Consider the following 20,958-nt stretch of genomic DNA (forward strand, 5'->3'; position numbering starts at 1 on the left):
GGAGAAGCCACAAAAGAATAGCTTCCTATCTTGACATTGACATCAGGAACTCTACAATTTGACCTCATCTGAGCACCCGGAGAAACAACACCCAAAGGTCTATGCAAACTTGTCGAGGGAAAATCATGCTTGATGAAAAATGACTTTGACATAAAGCAATGCGAAGCACCAGAATCGAACAAGACTTTACCAGGAAAGTCATTGACTGAAAGATTACCCATGATCACATCAGAGGAGTTGTCTGCTTCAGCTGTGTTCACCATGTTGACTCGAGCTGATCTGGGGTTGAACTTGACAAGAGCGTTGCTTGGAGGTTTTCCTGGAGGAGGAGGCGGCAGTCGGAGCTGAGAAGTACACTTATTGGCATAGTGACCCTTCTGCCCACACTTGTGACAAGTGACATCTGCTGGCTGCCGGTACCGAGTCTGAGGAGGCCCTTGCTTCTGATGCTGGTATCTCTGCTGGAAGATAGGGTTGGGTGGGTGGGAAGAACCACGACCACCTGAGTGCTTAAGTTGCTGCGAGTGCTGAGGAGGAGGAGGAGAAACCAAAAACTTATGTTGCTTCTGAACCACCTGAGTCGAGGAAGAGATGGAATCTGTGAAGCGCTTCTTAGAATTCTCCACCCTAAGCAAGGATGCCTCTGCTCTGAGAGCTAGGTTGTAGAACTTGTCAAACTCCTCAGGATCGTGCAAGGCAAGAGCTAACTGGACATCTTCTTTCAAGCCACCTCTGAACTCATAAATCTTGCTCTTCTGATCCGGGATATCCTGCAGCGCGTAACGGGCCAGCTCGTGGAACTCAACGTTGTACTTGTACACGGAATTGCCACCCTGCTTCAAACGCCTGAACTTCTCACGCATCTCCTCCACAAAACTAGAAGGGATGTAGTGGGACCTGAAGTCACGACAGAACTCATCCCAAGAAATCACCCTGGCGCCTCTGGAGTCCTTCAGCTGCTGCCACCATATAAAAGCCTGCCCCTTCAACTCGAACGTTGCAAACTTGACATAATCCTCCGGACGCACATTGCTACACTCGAAATGCTTGTTCATATCATGGATCCAATCTTCTGCATCAAATGGCTGGTCACATGACGTGAATGTCTTTGGTTGATTCGACAGGAACTGGCTCAGATTGGCAAACTGATATCCACCATGCTGAAAATTGCCTTGCTGTTGGTCGGCTCTCTCTTGCAGCAACTATAGCAGCATCTGTGTGTTTGCATTAGTAGCATCCATCACCGCTTGCCAGGCCTCTGCAGGAGGAGGCGGCGGCGGCGGAGGATTCTCCAGAGGAGGAGGTGGAGGCGGCATATCCTCACGCCCTGGGTTCTGACGAGTCGGTGGAGCCATCCTGAAAACGGACAACATATTAGCCCACAGAATAAATTGAAGATATTGCTGAATCAAAAGACAGGAATATCTGAACAGGAATAAGCAATTGCACTCAAACAAAATAGTAAGAATGCTTCCTCAAAGTGACGAACGACAAAATTCCGATTAAGGCCACTGCAAACAAGTATTAGCTAGAATTGTTCGGAACAAACATATGATTGAGATTTCATCCGATATCTTCGTGGATAAGATCGCACGGGCTCGCATTTACAGTAGCCATCCTGTGCAAGGAAGTGCACACGACATACGAAGTATCCCCGAGTCATAGCGAGCTACAAGGACTCCTTAAGACACAACGAGAACCGATGTAAGACGACCGTCAACAAACGTACCCATTGAACATCGAATCCCAACCTCAATCATGCATCTGTAGGAAGATAGTCCTATAAGATACTACTTGATATCCCCCCTATGAATTCCCGAAATAACTGGTCATGCAATCTGGTACACGGATACAAGGAGTATATCACACAACTCCTAAACTAACCCGTCACCTGTATCACATCCTTCAACACACAACAAGCATCTCGGACCTTCATCTACAACAGACCCTCGTGATCACAAAGATACTAAGTATGGCACTACTCCCGAACAATTTGCACCAGTACTGGGGACATCGGGGTTATCTTGCCACTACCAGTATTGAAGTAATTACGAACATCCTTCGTTCTTAGATACTCAGAAATCTGAATGATGGCGATGTGCGCAAGAATCCCCTGGAGCTCAGTTCCCCGGAAGAAACTCAAAGCAGACAAGAGGCACCAAGACAGGACTCCGTCACATCGAAATCATATAGACTTCACAAATACCCGCGTGATCCTAAAAAAATTTGAGCGAGAAGAGGAGTGGAATTTAAAGATTTCCTAAGTCGGGAACCTTACCAGAGCATGGAAGAGGAGAAAAAAGAATCCTACTCTCCGATATAACTAAGACTCAAAACATTTTCTAGACTTGACTCGGCCAAGTACGATCACACAAAGGCTCCTATGGTCGTAAGGCTCTGATTACCAACTTGTAACGACCAAGATGCGGTCCTTTCCGATCTGGGGATTGAGGCCCCGAATTGGAAAGGAGCGCATCTAAGCGTCTCGCAAACAAGGTATCACAACACATACATAATAATACAGATAGACAATCAGGGGTTTAATTGTCTTCTCATAAATATATCAGAGTACATCACGCATACAATCAAAGTAGTTCCGCTACGGACTACAAAACAAGGGAAAATGGCTATGCTACCCTGCCTGCTGGCCCACGATCACGACCACGCCTCAATCTTCTGGATAGTTCACGTACAGGCGGTCTGTCTCCTCATCGTACTGCCACGCCAGCTGCGTGCCGTCGGGATCACCTGTCTCTGGGGTACCTAAACCTGTTGGTGTTGTGAAGGAATCTATGAGCCACGGGGACTCAGCGATCTAAGACCTTGGTGCGAGAACTAGTCAAGTTATTAGGTTGGATAGGTGGAGTGTTTAAGGTTGCAGCATCCTAAGCTTGATATGGTGGCTAACTTACGTAGAACATTTATGAAGGTGGACTATACTAACGGTCGAGAATACTTGATCACTAAGTGATCCTGAACACCTACCTACGTCATCCATAACCCCACCGTGTTCCCGATCGAAGAGAGATCTTCGAGGGGACAGTCACGGTTACGCACACAGTTGGCAATTTTTTTAGCTTATGTTTAAGTTATCTATTACCGGATGTTAACAAAGTATTCCAAGTTGCCACATAACCGCGGGCACGGCTTTTCCGAAAGATTAAACCCTGCAGGGGTGCTCCATCTAGTCCATCATAAACGTACACGGGCCGCAAAGTAATCTTCTATCACGAATCTCGTGATCTCGTTGGATTCCTTAGAGGAAAACCTCAACTCATGAGGAGCCCCACACGGGATGGCCCCACACGGTGCTCCCGAGTTGCCCCAGGATGGCCCCACACGGTGCTCTAGTTTGGACCAACACTCATGAGGAGCACTGGCCCGGGTTGTTGATTAAATTCCTCGGGTGCCATTCCCTATGCAGTTTATTATTAAGTGATTAGCAAATTAACACCAATGTTGGGTCGTGCCGGACAAGCCTTAGCACTACGCGATTTATCAGGGGGTCCCCATAACAACCCCGCACGTGTTAGGAGCGATTAATATGGAATCAAACACCGGTAGCCGGTAACTATGGCGGCAATAACGGAACAAAGCACCCGGCAAAAGGCTAGGCCTTCCGTTATTTACCAAGTATATAGGTGCATTAATTAAATAACAGAATTTAAGATAATGATATCAAGCTCATGTTATCACATGAGGCAAAACACCTGCATCTAGCAACGCTAACATTAGTAGCTGAGCAAAGCCTACTTAGCCATTCAAGTTTGCTAGGAAGGGACATGTGTTTGGTTTCATGGCATATCAAGAGGCAAATATTTCAGTGGTAGGCAGCAAGCATATGACAAGGAAACGTAATCTAGCATAACAAGTCTAGAGATGGAATCAAGGTCATATCATCTTGCCTGTGATATCCTCAGCTTGGAATGGTTCTTGATCGTCCTGCACGTACTCTCCTGACTCCACGTATTCGTTCTCCGATCCCAGTGCTACCCAACATTGGAATAACATCCAATGAACAACATCACCTCAATATGCGACAATCACATGATGCATGAGATGAATATGAGCATGCATCACTATTTCTATCACTAGCAGAAGCATAAGGAGTAAATACATGTTCCTGGAAAGAAATGCATGCTAACCTATTTTGACATGCATGAGAATGACATGATCAGATGTGTCTCGTGAAAACGATGCAAAACCATATAAAGAACATTACAATCGGAGTTGCGGATCAACGGGAATCAACGAAACAAGATATGAAGCCCTACATAACAAAATCATCACCACACACTCAAATGGCACAAATCTGGTATTCCCAGGTTGCCAAGACATAAAACAAACCATCATGGATGGGGTGGAGCAAAGAAGAACACCACAACATCAACTAAGCACTCACAAACTTCAAAATGACAAAAACTACACAATCTGCCATAAACTGCATCATAACACTTTGTGAGCTACATGCAAATCACCTACAGCCACCCAAACATGACAAATAATATATGTGGCTATAGCTAGTCAAGAATACTACAAGCACAGCCTAGAATCACACAAAAAGGAATTAAACACAGAAAGTTACAAGGCTGTAAACTTGACCAAAAACATCAGTTTTCAGGGACTTGGTGAAAATTCCAGATTCTCACATTCTGACTATGCTCTGAAGCATTTTGACAGCAGCCAAAACAATACCTAAAGGACTCCAAATGAGATGAAATTTTACAGGGAGCTATACAAGCATATCAGGTCCAACTTTCTAGTTGAAACCTAAGTCTATATCACAACACGTTGACCTGCACAACCTCATCAACAGGAGAAGAAAATATAAACAGATTCTTAGACTTAGTGAAAATCTCAGATTTTCACTAATCTGGAATTTCAGCCACATGCCTACTTTGAGTGGGCATAACTTGCACATATGGAATCCTAATCATGAGATGAAACCAACAAGAGGTATATGGGGTCACCCTCTACTAGCACAACCAAGAAACAATCACAAAGGCTCACCACAACTCATGGAACCAAGCTCCAAACATAGAAGAAAATGAAAATATGTCATCTCCAGAAAATGTTCCAATGGAAAAACTGAGTTCACCAATGGACTCCTTGGGAGATTCTACCCCAAAAACATATAAAATATGCATACACTTGTTTGGAGCAAGTGGCCACAAGCTAGGAAGGAAAAACTACATAGATTCCTACAAATTGAATAGTGCAACATTTCATGTGCACACACCAGATCCACTACCACATAGCTATGCTCATGTGCACAAAGACAATATGTACATGAGGGTTTGAAACCCCATGTTTGTGTCATGCACAACAACATCACAAGCACTTCTACCAAGATAATCACTAGATCACCCCACACACTCACACATCATGACCTCTCTCATATGAACATGAGGAGGTGCACAAGTGTTGCCAATGGGGCTGTTTCACCACACCACATATCAACAACACAACCTCATCACGAGCACTTAAACCCAAGAACAACATGAGGGGGAAAACTACTATGCAAGTAACATGGAAGCATCATATTCATACTCTCCTACTAGGTGCCACATGAGCCAAGCCCATGTGTGTGGTTCACACATGCACACACCACAACTCATGCAACTAAGACTACTAACACAAGACACCCAACATAGATATGAACATCGTCTAGTAATTACAACAAGCAGCACATGCTCCCTTAGGGTGTGTGCCTACACACACACTTGTGCCAGCTTCACCACACTCTCACATATGAACACACATACATATAGTTACCTACTCCACTACCTATACAAGACAGGAAAGGGGAAAAAATATAAGATCACACATTCATGCCTCTTATTTAGGCACAAGGTGTAGCAAGCAATTGCAAAGGAAAAAAATAAAGAAAGGAAGGAAAAAAAATAAAAGGATGGGCCTCGGATCGAACCCCAGTGCCCCTGGTTCAACCACAGAGCCCAATCCACCAGGCTACTGCCAATGGAAAAACTGAGTTCACCAATGGATTCCTTGGGAGATTCTACCTCAAAAATATATAAAATATGCATACACTTGTTTGGAGCAAGTGGCCACAAACTAGGAAGGAAAAACTACATAGATTCCTACAAATTGAATAGTGTCACATTTCATGTGCACACACTAGATCCACTACCCCATAGCTATGCTCATGTTCACAAAGAAAATATGGACATGAGGGTTTGAACCCCATGTTTGTGTCATGCACAACAACATCACAAGCACTTCTACCAAGATAATCACTAGATCACCCCCACACACTCACACATCATGCCCTCTCTCATATGAACATGAGGAGGTGCACAAGTGTTGCCAATGGGGCTGTTTCACCACACCACATATAAACAACACAACCTCATCACGAGCACTTAATCCCAAGAACAACATGAGGGGGAAAACTACTATGCAAGTAACATGGAAGCATCATATTCATACTCTCCTACTAGGTGCCACATGAGCCAAGCCCATGTGTGTGGTTCACACATGCACACACCACAACTCATGCAACTAAAACTACTAACACAAGACACCCAACATAGATATGAACATCATCTAGCAATTACAACAAGCACCACATGCTCCCGTAGGGTGTGTGCCTACACACACACTTGTGCTAGCTTCACCACACTCTCACATATGAACAAACATACACATAGTTACCTACTCCACTACCTATACAAGACAGGAAAGGGGAAAAAATATAAGATCACACCTTCATGCCTCTTATCTAGGCACAAGGTGTAGCAAGCAATTGCAAAGGAAAAAAATAAAGAAAGGAAGGAAAAAAAATAAAAGGATAAGCCTGGGATCGAACCCCAGTGCCCCTGGTTCAACCACAGAGCCCAATCCACCAGGCTACTTCCACTGTGTTCGACAGAGAGGGTGGATCTAACAGTATAACTTGTCCCTTGTGGCTACTGTGCCGAAGCAAACGAGAAAATAAAAGGTGTGCCGAGGGGGGATCGAACCCACGCCATCTCACCACGCACCACACACTGCTACCACTAGCCTACGGATCGGTCACTACTAGTATAGAGGGTCGGATCTATACAGATAAGCCATCCCTAGCACCTGCAACTGGGCTCTGCACGCCGGCGACATGGAGATCGTCGGGCTTGCCTCGCCGTTGCTGCCGCTGCTGCTGCGCCACGCGAGATGCACTATGCTACTGCTGCGAGGAGGCCCTAGAGATCCACTGCTACCGCACGGTACTTGCTTCAGAGACTACACCACACACACAAACACACGAGTTGCTCCTCTGCTTCGACAGAGGAGCACGGCGACAGGGAGATCGGCATGCCCTGCTACTGCAGCTGCTACCGGAGGGATCCACGCCAGGGAGACGAGCTCCTGCTCTACTACTACCACACATCGACAACACGCATCCGTACCACGCTACTGCTACTGCACACACATCACCTTGCTACGGTCTGACGAACTGCATCAGATAGGAACACGGCGAGCTCTACCTCGGATCTGACCGATCTATAGGGGAAGAAGGAAGGGGGGAAGGTACCTCACCTTGGGGAAGGAAGGAGAGAACCGAACGGAGGAAGAGGCGACAGAGAGGAAGCAGACCGGCGACGGAGATCTTGTGGAAGTAGAGCGAAGCAGAACGAGGGGGCCTTTGGGTCCGCGGCGAAGACGTCGTCCCTGCCGTGGGTGAGGAGGCTCCTCGACCTCACCGAGGGCAAAAATGGAGCATGGGGGAGTCCCGCATGCCCGTGGACATGGCCGCGGCACCGGAGGGCGACGAGAGGACGGCGATCGACGGCGGAGGCTTCTCTGGCTAGCTACAGGACTTACTAGAGGAGGGGTGGAAGAAGAAGAGATGGAGATGGGGAGAGGTGGCGGCGGCGGCTGAGGAAGAAGGGAACCCTAGGAGAGGGAGGCACGGTTATGTAGGGGTCCCCTCGACGTTAGTGCATCATGGCGTCGCGCGTGCTCTCTCTCTGGCGTCTGACGGGAAAGCAGAGAGAGGGGGAAGACGGCGTCAGTGAGGGAGAGGGACGCCGTGTGGGCTCTGAGGGGAGAGGAGATGGGCCTCTAAGTGGGAGTAAGCTCACTTAGGTGCGCCAGATAGAGAAGAGGGCACCGTGGACTGCTACCTATTTAAATAAAACAGGGAAAAGGAAAATAGGCACAGGGCAAAATAAAAGGGATAAAATCAAATGGAAAATTGCCCTGGACCTGAAAATGAACCAGCTATTTAAATAAAATACTTCCAACATTTATGGGGCTATTTTCATAAATCCAAAACAGCATTTATCTATTCTATTTTGTGATTTATATGCACCCTCAAGTCCAAGAATAAAACTCCAAATCAACACATCATCATCTCCACAATTTACTCTAAACCCAAGATATTTTTAAACCAGATTTGGGGAAGATGGAATTTTGAACATAAGATTAAAAGAGGGAAAGGGGTTTGCAACCCAAAGTGGTTTGAAGGAAAGAACCACCACAACTACTACACACTCCAACACCTCATGAGCATCACCACATAAAACCACAATGTATCCTAACACAACTTCACAAGTGAACACATGCAATCATAAGGTATGGCAAGAATGGTATGGCATGGATGCATGCATGCAAAAGAAGAAAATACAAGGTGACACATGAAATCATACATGCATAGATAGCTCTCATGACAATGTCAAGGTGGTCCCACATGGAAGGTTACAAAAAGGGGAAAGCTTTACACTTGGGGCACTACAGTTCCACCTTATCCTGGATTGCTCATGCTGCCACGACCCGTACCAGTGTGGGTCAGCTTGGTGTATTTTTTAACACAGTTCAATTTACGAATTCTTTCAATTCAGGGGTTAGATTTGTCCATTTTACCCGTGTGGCCAGCCCTGACATGTCTAAGACCAAGTTGTCAACTCATCTGTGCCTCGATCCGAAAGATGGCTGGCCGGCTCTGTTTTGTCTGCTCCATGGCCTATATAACTTCTGACTAAGGGTCTGTTTGGGACTACTCCTCTTCATAAAATTTAGCTCCGCTCTAGAAAACGCAAGCCAAACGGGGTAACTTCACGACATGTCGTTCCACAAAAAAAAATAGAATCTAGGGTACAACTCCATGTTTTATGTGAAGCTCCCTAGGAGGTGCTTCAAAAAAATGTAGAAGCCAGAGTTGGAAGGAAATTACCCACCAGTGCCACCAGTAAGTGGATACCCCTTCGTTTCTCCTCACTCATCCAATCAGATATATCCTTTCAATCAAATTTCTCATTCTTTAAGCTAGAGCTAGATAAAAGTCAAACACTCTCTTAAAAGAGTCACAACTTCTATATAAAACTGCTCCAAAGTGGATTTGATGAAACGGAACTGAATTTTATGAAGTAGAGCTGTCCCAAACAGGCCCTAATGAACATGCAAGTGCGAAACGGCCAGCTACTGAAACTCCTCTACACGAACCTTCAAGACGCTTTGGTCGTCTGATAAAAGGGTGTCGGCGCACGCAGGTGCTATAGCACCTTTCCGCTCCTCCTATATCTCTCTCTTTCCAGATTTATTTATTTTGCAATAGATATCTCTCGTGATTGTAACTTGCGACGCGTTAAAATAAGGGGGCTGCTACGCATCTACCGGCGGATGTTTAGTACACATCCGCCACCTGGAGGTCCTTCCGATGTACGAGCAGTCATCTCGATCTACGCGCGCGCAGTCGTCCGATCCGCTCCAGCCGGGCACCCTATAATTCCTGAAACGACGGCCGAGTTGCACAAATTTTCATTCCCGAAAGGACATTAGAGTTGCAGAAACTTTCGCTTTGTTGCGAGAAATAAATTTTGCACCCGTTAATTCCTAAAACAACGGTCGAGTTTCAGAAACAATTTGCTTGTTGCAGAATTGTTTTCCTTCGTCTTTGTGTAACATAGGTACATTTTGCGGAAGAATTTTTGCAACAAAGGTTATGCTGCAGAAGCATCAGCTCCCTTCACCGACCTCCTCGGCCGCGGCATCTTCCTCGTCGACGGCCGCCTCTGGACGTGGGACGAAGAGATAGCCCCACCCAGCCATTCGATCGACTCGATCGAACGGCAGCGTGTCCGACGGATGTGTAGCACGGATCAACCAGCTAAGGGAAAGGTTTTCCCTTAAAATAACCTTTCGAGCGCCGTAATAGCAAGTTTTGTCGCGCAGCACAACGCTCGTTTCAGCAATCGGTGCAAAATATAACGCGTGTGAGCCGCTCCAGCACACGTTGCAAAAAAAAAAAAGACGCGCGCACGGCACAAACAATATTTATGATGGTAGGTGGAAGTCGTGACGCAGGCGCTCGACTGTGCAGCGCGCGATGCCGTTTCGCTCTGCATGCTGAACCATTTATGTTACGGGTGTATTTTTTCTGTGTCTCCCTTGAAGCGTCCGGAAGGGCTGCGCGTACAAAAAATGCAATTTATCCAGCACGACGCTAATATCACGCGCATGTTGGAGATGCTCTTAGTCGGTTCCGGTACGGTCACGTTAATTTCGGCTAAGGTTCTACTTATACCCACACGCATAGGCGCCGATGCGCCGGCCCAACAGTTCGGCTGGTCGCGTTCTAGCTGCCTGATGCAGCAAGTCTCAGCCGTTGAATTTGCCCCGTGTTTACATCTTCATCTTTTTCTTTTAGCATGGGTACTGCCTCCCACCGTCTCGACATTCGCCCCGGCTGCCAGCCATCACCACCCCTCACCTCGACCTCCTTCCCCCGCACTCCCGTGCTGTTGGATGCACCCTCTGTCCTTGTTCTCATCGGTCGCCATCCTCGTCACCGCCGGCTGCCATCGTAGCATCCGTCCTTGCCCTGGTCCGGCAGGAAGTCATCGCCCCTCGTAGCAAAAAGGACGTCACCTTAAAGCACGCCGACACCAGTTGTCGTTGCAGCACCTAGCAGCCACCGCCGTCGTTGCATCGTCTTGCCATTGACACAACTCTCAATCGTTGTCGCTTCATCATGATTGGCACGTCAGGTTGAAGCTTTTTCTCGCATCGGTTGAAGCTTTTCCATGTTGGTTGAAACTTCTTTCGCATACTGAAGCTTTCCATCGTGTCGATTGAAACTTTTTTCATCTAAGCTTGCAATTTTTTTCTTAGGTATTGCAACTTTTTCAGTTTGATACCGGCTGGTTGAAACTTTCCTTGTTGATAGTTGAAGCTTTCCCTATATAGACTTGAAGCTTTTTTGTCAATGGTTGCAACATTCATATGAATCGGTGGTTGAAGCTTTTATGTCAATTGTTGCAATTCTTTTCCGCTTGCACAGTGCCCGTGGTTGAAGCTTCCTCTATCTACGGTTGAAAGTTTTCTATCAAATGGTTGCAGTTTTTCTTGGTTGGCAGTGCCGATTGAATCTTGTCCTATTTATGGTTGAATCTTTTTTCAAGAGTTGTTAAAGTTGTTCTAGGAGACGGTTGCAACACTTGCATATGCACGGGTCCGTACATGGCAGTACGCAACCATGGCATCTCCCCGTGGCTCGGGCCCAACACCGTTGATGGTCGAATGGTGGTTGCAGCAACGTAGCATCCCCTCCCCCATTGTACCTCATCGCCGGTCGCACCATTGCTGGTCGGAGGCATCCAACGCTCGGCGTCGTCGCTGGCGGTCATGGAGAAGGGCGCGGTCATGGCAACGGGCGTGTTTATGACGATGAGGGCCCTGACGATGGTGAGCGGTGACCGGTAGGTCTCAAAGGACGCGAGGGGACGACAATGCATGCTCGGAGACGTGAAGGGGCGACGGCAGTGCCTGCGCAAGGGGTTACCCATGATCCACAAGGATCAGACGCACACTACGTGACATACCAAAGCTTCGGCCAGGGCGCCAACTAGAAACGCTTCCCTTAAACCCTAGCTTTATATTGTTTTTACAAGGCAGGTTTTCTAGTCATAGTTTCCGGATTCGGTTCTAACAAAGTTGCAAACGAAAACATGGTTTCACCGTCGATGTCCGGGGGTAGATATCGGCTGAGCGAGCTCCGGGACTTCCTGATGGGCCACGTCCCGAGAATAAGTTTTGCGTGTGTTTCCCACTTTCCAAATTTCATTACATGTCGTATGATCTTTTGCCGATAATTATGCTGGATTTTAATTCGTAGCTCCAGAAGGAAAACTCATGTTGATTGTTTGGATTATGAAATGAAAGTTGTTTTTTTTTCCGATAAATAAAGGGCATTTTTTTTTACTTGTGCGTGCATTGATGTTGATTCTGTGATTTCTAATTGCAAAGGACGTGTGTGTATTTATTATGTTTTTTTCGCAAAGAACAAAGCGATACAAAATCAAGGCTATGCCTAGACGAAATTAAAAACAAGGCCAAGGTTATGCCTATAAGGAACTAAAAACAAAGAGAAAGAGATGACCAGTGATATGTCCAGGCAGAATGGAAAAAAAAAAAGAGAGAGAAAACATGACTAACGGTAAGCCACACCGAGCTGGTGTTGAGCCAAGAAAGATGATCGATTTAGATGTAAGAACATCGAACATCCATGTGACTCGAGTCGCAATACATTGGAGACGGTTCGGCGATCCCATGCCTCATTCACAAGTGAATGTTGGAAGTTAATTTGGGCATGGCCACCGCCCCCCAAGAAAAACAACACGAGCTATCACTGCACGACATGGCCATGACAACAACGTACTATCTCCGTTCTTAAATACAAGATCTTTCAGATATTTCATTAAAAGACTACATACGAAACAAAATGAATAAATCTACATTCTAAAATTTGTCTATATACATCCGTATTTATTTCATAGCACAATCTTTAAAAAATATTATATTTAAGAACGGAGAGAGTAGCTTCATTAAACCTTCTGATCTATGTCTCGGCCAACCAGCTAGCAATATATCTGCCCAAACAGACTGGAATATTCGTACATGTCTAAAAACACGCAGGTCAGGCACGTCACTGGTCAGGCCCGAGCTAATCTGGCCGTACCAGATACGCAGTCCGTCTTGGGTCGTGTTTGATTCGTCACCATCAGCACACGACCAGCACGACATGGTCCGATTAGCCTTTTATATATATATTTTTATTTTAGATAATATTTTATCAAATTTTATCTCACATAATACTTTATCAAGATTTATCTCACATAATATTTGAACAAATTTTACAATTTTTGAAATTATTTTTTCCTTTTTTTCGTTTTTTGACCTATTCTACCATTATCGTCAATCATCGTCATACTCCTATGTGAATTATTGTAAGAGCATCTTCAATAGCCGCGCGATACAAGCGCCGTGCTGGAAGAACACATAGTTTTTTTTGCACGCACGCAGCCGTTCCGGACGCTCCAACGAAGGCGCAAAAAACGCGCGCGGCATAGTAGTTCAACGTGCGGGGCGAAAACGGCATCGCGTGCCGCTTATTTCGTGTGCCTGCTCCCGCGCGCTGCACACTCGAGCGCCTTCGTCACAACCTCTTCGGACGTGTCGCTTTCGCCCCGCCCGCGCCGCCGCCGGCGAATTCGCCCGATGGACGGCCGCGCCGACATCCTCCTCACCACTTCCTACACCCGTTACCCCTCCGTTGCTGCCGCCGCCGGCGCAAACCCTAGCACGAGGAGCTTTGGCTTCGCCTCCGTCGGTGCTCCTCCAAGCACCGGTCTCGCGCGCGGCCTTTTCATGGCGTCACAGACGACCTCCGCGAAGCGTGGCGTCGTGCCGGCGCCCGCCGTGAAGCCACATGTCCCCCTCTCGAATTTTCCAAATGCGACGGTGGCGAAGGCGGGCAAGGTATCCGGGAAGAAGAACAAGGCGGCAGACGGCTCCTCTAGACGACCGAAGAAGAGACTTGGAAGGCGTGCGACGGATGCGACGGCGAGCTCGTTTGTCTCTAAAATAAAAAGATTGCAAGTGTCGGTTCCTCGCGTGCGCTGTAGTTTAACGCGTCTGCTGGAGCGGTGCGCGCGTAGTTTTTTGCTGCGACTGCTGGAGCCAACGCTCCGCGACGCGTAAAAACTGACTATTCCAGTGTTGTAAACGCTTTTTAGCGCGTTGCGCGCTTGTTAAAGATGCTTTAACCCACCGCATGTGTGCCTTAGCGACATAAGTGATGGCCTTGGAGAGGCCGGCTGCATCGCGTGCCTCACCAACAATCACATGTCTCCTAGTCTTCCACTGCCTAGCGCACTCCGGCCTTCGGAGGACTATCCTCGATAGTCGGATCGACGCCCCAAGACACCATTCATCTTCTTAGAGCATGGTTAATAGTATAGCCAACTGCTGGCTATAAGCCATCTTATAGCCCACCTTATAGCTAGCTTGTACAATAGTTAGCTACAAAAGAGTACTACTTTTATCATATATGACCCACCTTTCATTCTCACAAAGCACCTAGGAGCACGTGCTAGAGCTGGCTCTTCACGAAGAGCCCGCTTCCCTTCTCTCTCCTCTTCTCTCTCATCCAACTCAGCAAAAATATAGTATTTTAATCCTTACAGCCTGCTGACCGTACTTTATTGTACTTGCTCTTAGGCAGAAGAGGACGAGGTCGCAAGGTGCCATGCCTAGCAGCCACCACATCTATTGGACGAAATTGGTCACGTGGGAGGGCATGAGAGGCCTGATCCGGGTAGGAGAGGTGTTGTGAGGTTGACTCGGCAAGTGTCCTCATAGGAGAACTAAGCTGTGAGGTTATAGCTACTAGGTGAAGCTTTGAGAATATGACATGTACATCAAATCCTATGAGTATATGAATAAGAAAGAAGATGTTTTTTGATTCACATTATAGGAAAAAAAATTCCATGGAATCTAAACTAACGTTTATTTTTTCTATGAAATGTGAAGGATAAGAAGAATTACTCCATAGGGATAGGATTATAGTTCTGCAAACCAAAGGGCTCTAAAGGGATATTTTTTCAATATAAATCATATCCTATAAATTCCTATAAAATTCCTTACCGAAGGAATCCCACTTCAGATGGTTTTTCTATTCCCATGATATTCCTATACTATGAATCAAGAAGGAGAACGAAAGTTTGGAGGCCGAGCTTCATGAAGCTTGATTTTTTTGAAAATTTCAAATTCCAAACTGTTTGGTTTCAAAAAATCTGAAAAAAATATGCAAGTAAAGAATAATGTTATGTTTATGTGTGTAAACTTTTAGGATGGAATACCTTAAAATACGATCTGCATAAAAAAACAAATTAATAGCCTCGGACGATGAATAGTATCGTGTGTTAAAAAGGCCTAGATTCGTCTTTTTTGTACATGGCTGATACGTTTTTTTTGAAAATTTACACTTACGTATGTTGCGTCCTTATCTCTGTATTTTTTTCCTGAATTTGTTGAAATATAAAAATATATTTTTTCATGAATTTTGAATTTTAAATTGAAAGGCCACCATAGAGGCCGAGTTTCAAAAGCAATTTCCATCAAAGAAGGTCTTACCTAAATTGTAAATTCAGTCAACTTACATATAGCTACTGGGTTGATTTTAAGATAAGCAGTGACTTCACGTCACCATGGATCAACCATGCCGTTGATGCAGGGTGACGTGGAGCTCGCCGGTACGCGCGATAACTGAATCTAATGACGACAGTGTGATGGATACAGAATAGAACAGAGGTGATCTTCAGACCAGAGCGCAGTAAAGAAGTATTTCCAACAATGACGCGGCACGCACCCCCGCCACCCGCATCACCCTCGCCCTCGTCACGCGCTGACGACACGGGCTCGTCACCCCCGCAGCTCCTTCCGGGGTGCTTCCCCCTTGGACAATCCCTCCACACCAAGGAAGCTATTTTCCACCCACCATATATACGGTGCTTCCACCTACCTTCCTCAAGCTCCCCCTCTGCCCTCGCCTTGCTGCTCTGTGGTGCTGTGCTGTGCTGTGCTGTGCGAGCTAGGTGGAGCAGGAGTGAGCTCGAGTTCACGTGCTCGTGCTTGGATCGATCGATGGCCATGGCGCCGTACGAGCAGGTGGTGGACGACCTGGCCAAGGGGCAGGAGTTCGCGACGCAGCTGCAGGGCCTCCTCCGGGACTCCCCCAAGGCCGGCCTCATCATGGACCAGATCCTCCACACCTTCTCCCGCGCCATCCACGCCGCCAAGGCCGCGGCCGCCGCCAGCGCCAGCGCCAGCAGCGGGAGCGAGGTCACCGACGGCGCAACCAGCGGCGGGAAGAGGAAGTCCGCCGCCGGTGGAGGGCCGCGCAAGGCCTGCCGGACGAGGTGAGGCGACTCGAGCCCATGATTTCTTGATCTGTTATTAGTTAATAATAAAGTGGATGGATACTTCGTTAGTGTCGTAATAATGAACTGGAATATGTTTGTGAAATATTTCTCTTTGTTGTGTTGCGATGCAGGACCCATGATTCGTCCGTGGTCACCAAGAAGATGAAGAGCTTGGAGGACGGGCAGACATGGCGCAAGTACGGGCAGAAGGAGATACAGAACTCCAAGCACTCCAAGTACGTTTATGCCCTTCAATCATTATCACTAAACCGCTCCCATAAAAAATACTCCAATAGTGCTCCGCAACAACCAGCCCTGCCCGTAATTAATCCCTCGATGGGTCTCCGTGAACTGACAGGCGCCATGGATGTGGATGTGTTTTTCTTCTCCCACAGGGCCTACTTCCGGTGCACGCACAAGTACGACCAGCAGTGCCCGGCGCGGCGGCAGGCCCAGCGCTGCGACGAAGACCCGGACACGTACAGGGTCACCTACATCGGCGTGCACACCTGCCAGGACCCCGCCGCCGCCGTAGCGCCGCATGCTCCTCATCTGACCGGCGGCTGCCACCTCATCAGCTTCGCGCCCGCCGCCGCTCACGTCCTACCCACCACCAGCACGACCACGACGAACACCAACCTGGTCGACCAGGACGCCGCGGCGAGGGGGTCCGGCCTGCGGCTGCCGGGCCTGAAGCTTGAGGGCGGCGACCTGGAGGAGGTGCTGAGCAGCCGCACCCCCGGGAGCTCCGCGTTGCACGGCGCGGCGACCTGGCCCGACCAGGGCGACGTGACGTCCACCCTGCAGTACGGCCTCGGCCAGGGAGACCTCTTCTTGGATGGTTACACGTATCTCGAGGACTTCATGCCGCTCCCGTACGGTCTCGACCATTGATCGGCCGAGCCGTGGGTCGGGAGGATCGATCGGCTGGCTCCTCGCGTATGTAAAGTATATGCAAATAATGGCTTCGTGGATCCTCCATCTTCCTGAGCTGCGCGTCCTAGTTTAGTTTGTACATTTTTATGTCTATGTATCATGTCAGTTAGAAATCTGCGTGTTTGCTATTGACGTACACGCCTGTGTACGTACGTAGATTATGGAGTATGTTAGTAGCCTTAGCGGGGCCGAGGTTTTTTGCCACTCCCAAGTGACTGGGAGGTGAACAGAAAACCTCACAATATTTTGCTCTCCGCTCTACCTCTTGTGTAAGAAACTTGGCCTACTCGGCTACTCGACCGCGGTGGCGCCTCAGATGAAGGTGTGGTACAAGCTTAAATCTTTGTGCTGCCCTGCGTGCCTATCTTTGGCTGAAGGTGATCCTATCCCGGTTAGGTTATGAGCATGCATCTACTGATCAAATCCGACACCAAAACGTCCATAGATGCGTCCGAGCATGACTCCATCGAAACGTCCTTAGACGCGTCCGAGCATGACTCAAGACAGCGTTGGACAGCCCCTCCAATGTTCTACCGGGCAGCCACACTTCTCATACCAAAGTAAATTCGAGGGTTCTGATTTCGGGATCAGCTAGAGCTAGGAGCAGAAAAAACGCTTGTTATATAAATTCATCACAAATCAACAATGCAACATAGCAAAATAAATCATAATTTAATAATCCAGACATGCTAAGGTGAAATTCAACTTTCGAGTCATGGATGTCCAACTCTCTCTGCCTCATACTCCCTACATGGGTCGATCTCCTTCTTTCAGCCCGATGCCGACGTTCCAGAAGATTCCCCCGTCTTTCCGTTTTCGTCGTGTGTCTATTTTTATTTATCGCATCATCATCGCATCATGCGCATCATCTGCATTGCATCGGCATCTCCGTTGCCGCCCGTTTTCAAAGCTTGCATCCGTTGTTAGTTGCCGGTTCTCGCCGTTGTCCGTTCTGAGCCCAAACGCACACGCACGCGCCCGCGGCACCGTCGAAACCCTGTTTTTAAAGTGTGCGTAAAACTTTCTCTGATGGAGGTGAAACTTGGCATGCGGTCGTGATTAGTTCTAGCTACGCCGCCTGTCGAATTTCGTCGCGATCGGAGACCGTCTGGTACCCGAACGGTCGACCGTAGCGGCACCGTATTCGGTCTACCGTCGGACGTTTGTCGGTGTTTTAAAATTCGTGCCGCGCCGCCCGTTCTCCCTCTCGTCTCCGGATATCCCCTCTACACGGCCGCGTACCCATACCCGCATTCGGAATTGTCCGAATCCGACCCCGCGGTTGGATCCGGAACGTGATTCCGGCTAACCTAGCCCCCCCCCCCATTTGTCTATATATAGTCCCCCGTGCTTATTTTCAGACAAAAGCCCCTCCACCTCGATTTCCGTGCCGCCCACCTAGCCCTAGCCGCCACCCAACGCTCTCTCTCCCACCGGCCGCCGGGCCCGCCCGAAAACCCATCTAGGCCCGAGCGCCGTCGTGCTCCGAGCTCCTCCTGCGCGCGCCTCCTAACCCGAGGGCCGCGGCGCCTCCATCCTTCGGCCACCTCGGTGCCGCCGGCCCCCGCAGCGGCTCGCCGGAGCACCATCGTCGACCGGAGCGCCGTTGCCGGTCCCCACCTCGCCATGAGCCGCCTGCTGGGGCTTTGTTCCGCCGCTAGCCTCGGCGCCGACCACTTCAGGGAGCCGCCGCCGCCAGATCCGGTCGTCCCCGCCGTCGCCTGCCTCCGGCCGCCGCCGTCCGTTCCTGGCCAGACCGGCCTCCAATTGCCTCGAGCCCTGTCGGGCAACCGCCGCCGCCGCAGCTCCCTCGATCCCGATCTGGATCGGGGACGGGGATGAGCGTCCCGCTGGCCCAAGCCAGCACCTCCAGCCGAGCCGGCCCACTCCCTTCTCCAGTGCCGAGCCAGGCCGGCCCAAGGTACCCCTGCCCTCTATCTTTTGCTTAGGTGTGTCTTAGTTGAGGTGCGCCACAGGATTCGGCCTCATAGTTTTTTTTTTAGAATTTTCAAAATTAGATAAATTCCAGAAAGTTAGCGTATATTCTTTCGACCGTAACTTTTAATCCGTAAGTCGGATCGCGATGACCCACTGTTCACCTAGGGTAACGTGCTGTCCCATTAGAATAGTGCCCGTATTTATTTTTCGTGCAAGTCCGGATTGCCCGTATGCCTTAGGTAAAATGCCTATGTTTTAGGGGCCATTATTCCATGTATTTTAGAGTAGCCGTTGGTATTTTTGCGCGTAATGATTTGCGGTAGTTTATTTTCCCGTATATAGGTTATTTTCCCGCATTAATGTGTGGCTTTATTTTGTGTTGCAACCCCACATATTTTATATGTTTCCGGTGTAGAAAAATCCATTGGATTTTTCTGTGCAATTAGTTTTAGCGTTTGAGCAAGTTAGTTCGCGCGATATTTTTGTCGTGATGCCCTTTTGTTTATTTCGTAGGATTTATTCCATGCGTCGTTTGACGGAGTTGTCAACTAGGGAGTTGTTATTGGGTGTTTAGACTAGCCCCTGGTATTTTTGGTTGCAATAGAAACGCATGTTTAGGTGTGATTTGATTGCTCGCAAGTTGCTTGAAATAGTGCTGATTTTATTTGTCCAATCTGGAATCTGTTATTATTTTGTTGCTGTCTTGTATTGCTTGTGTCTTTTGTTCTGTAGCTCTTTTGAGGTTGGTCCAATGGAGTTAGTTGTAGCCCTTTTGTTTCTCTAGCATGCTGTGAATTTTCATGCCATTTAGAGTCCTGTAGCTATTGGTTTTGCTGCTGTCAATATTGCTTCAGATCGAAAACTGCACCTTCATGAGGTGTAATTTTCACTAAGTCTGAAATAGTGTGTGGGATGCCATTTTGTGACTTATTTCCCTAGTGATCCATGATGCCATGCTAGTTGTTGTTAGTTGTTTGTAGTAGTGCTTCTTTCCCTCTTTCGTGTCATGCCTTGGTTGATTATATTTGAGTTGTGTAGCTCGTAGTTGTGGGGTGTAGAATATGCTAAGTGGCTGATTTTGGCAGATTGTAGTGATTTCTCGTTTTGCTCGTAAATGTGGAACCGTAGCTCCGATTTGATCGTGTCCTACATGAAACTTGCTTAGAATCTCGTGTAGTTTCATTTTCTCTTGCTGTTTGTATGTTTTGAAGTGCTCGTAGCCGTCGTTGCACACATGTTGCTTTCATGCCATCATATCTTGCGGTGCTTGTAACTTTTGACCCGTAGCTCCGTTGTAGATGTTCTTTATGTGTAGATTGCTTGTCTCGACGCGTAGAATCACGTGAACCTATTTGTTTCGTTGTTTAACAACTAATTAAATACATTAGTCAGATCTAGACAGAATTGTAAATTAACATCTGAGGTCGTTTCGGAGGTGCTATATGTCATTTCCGACCTCATTTAAAATGTCTAGATAGGTAGTTTAATTTCCACTTCACCTCTTGCATGTTTGACAACATTAATATTGCCGTGTAAATAACCGGGAGTGAACTAAATAATTAAGCATGCAGTTTCGTCAACATGCAACTCGTTGCATATTGAACTTCACTTAATGTGTAGTGTTTGATTGTGTGAATTGTCATGTCGTGACTTGCATGTATTCAGTTGCTCATGCATCATATGTGTTGTGCATCGTGTGGTGAATATCGTGTGCTGATTTGTGTTTCTGGTTTGCTTCATCTCGATAGAGTTCCGCAAGCGTGTCGGATTGTGAGGACCCGTTCGACTACAACGGTTCGTGTGCTTCACGGAGACATTCTTCTTCCAAGCGGGATCTTAGGCAAGATGAACATTTCCTCAGATACCATTACTATCATAGCCATGC

General features: G+C 47.7%; 1 protein-coding gene across 1 annotated transcript; it reads left to right on the plus strand.

Moving 5' to 3' along the window:
* Nucleotides 1-15,792: 15,792 nt before the first annotated feature.
* On the plus strand, nt 15,793-17,475 carry LOC123430933 (WRKY DNA-binding transcription factor 70-like). Its single transcript, XM_045114761.1, has 3 exons — nt 15,793-16,196; nt 16,331-16,435; nt 16,595-17,475. The coding sequence occupies exons 1-3, from the start codon at nt 15,922-15,924 to the stop codon at nt 17,091-17,093; spliced, it is 879 nt and encodes a 292-aa protein (XP_044970696.1). The 5' UTR covers nt 15,793-15,921; the 3' UTR covers nt 17,094-17,475.
* Nucleotides 17,476-20,958: the final 3,483 nt, after the last annotated feature.

Source organism: Hordeum vulgare, chromosome 2H, assembly GCF_904849725.1.
Source record: "Hordeum vulgare subsp. vulgare chromosome 2H, MorexV3_pseudomolecules_assembly, whole genome shotgun sequence".
NCBI lineage: Eukaryota > Viridiplantae > Streptophyta > Magnoliopsida > Poales > Poaceae > Hordeum > Hordeum vulgare.

Excerpts from the sequence above, each read along its gene's own strand:
- LOC123430933 (XM_045114761.1), top strand. The coding sequence starts at position 15,922 with ATGGCCATGGCGCCGTACGAGCAGGTGGTGGACGACCTGGCCAAGGGG. Across the intron at positions 16,197-16,330 it reads CGCAAGGCCTGCCGGACGAG|GACCCATGATTCGTCCGTGG; the intron begins GTGAGGCGACTC and ends GTTGCGATGCAG. Across the intron at positions 16,436-16,594 it reads CAGAACTCCAAGCACTCCAA|GGCCTACTTCCGGTGCACGC; the intron begins GTACGTTTATGC and ends CTTCTCCCACAG.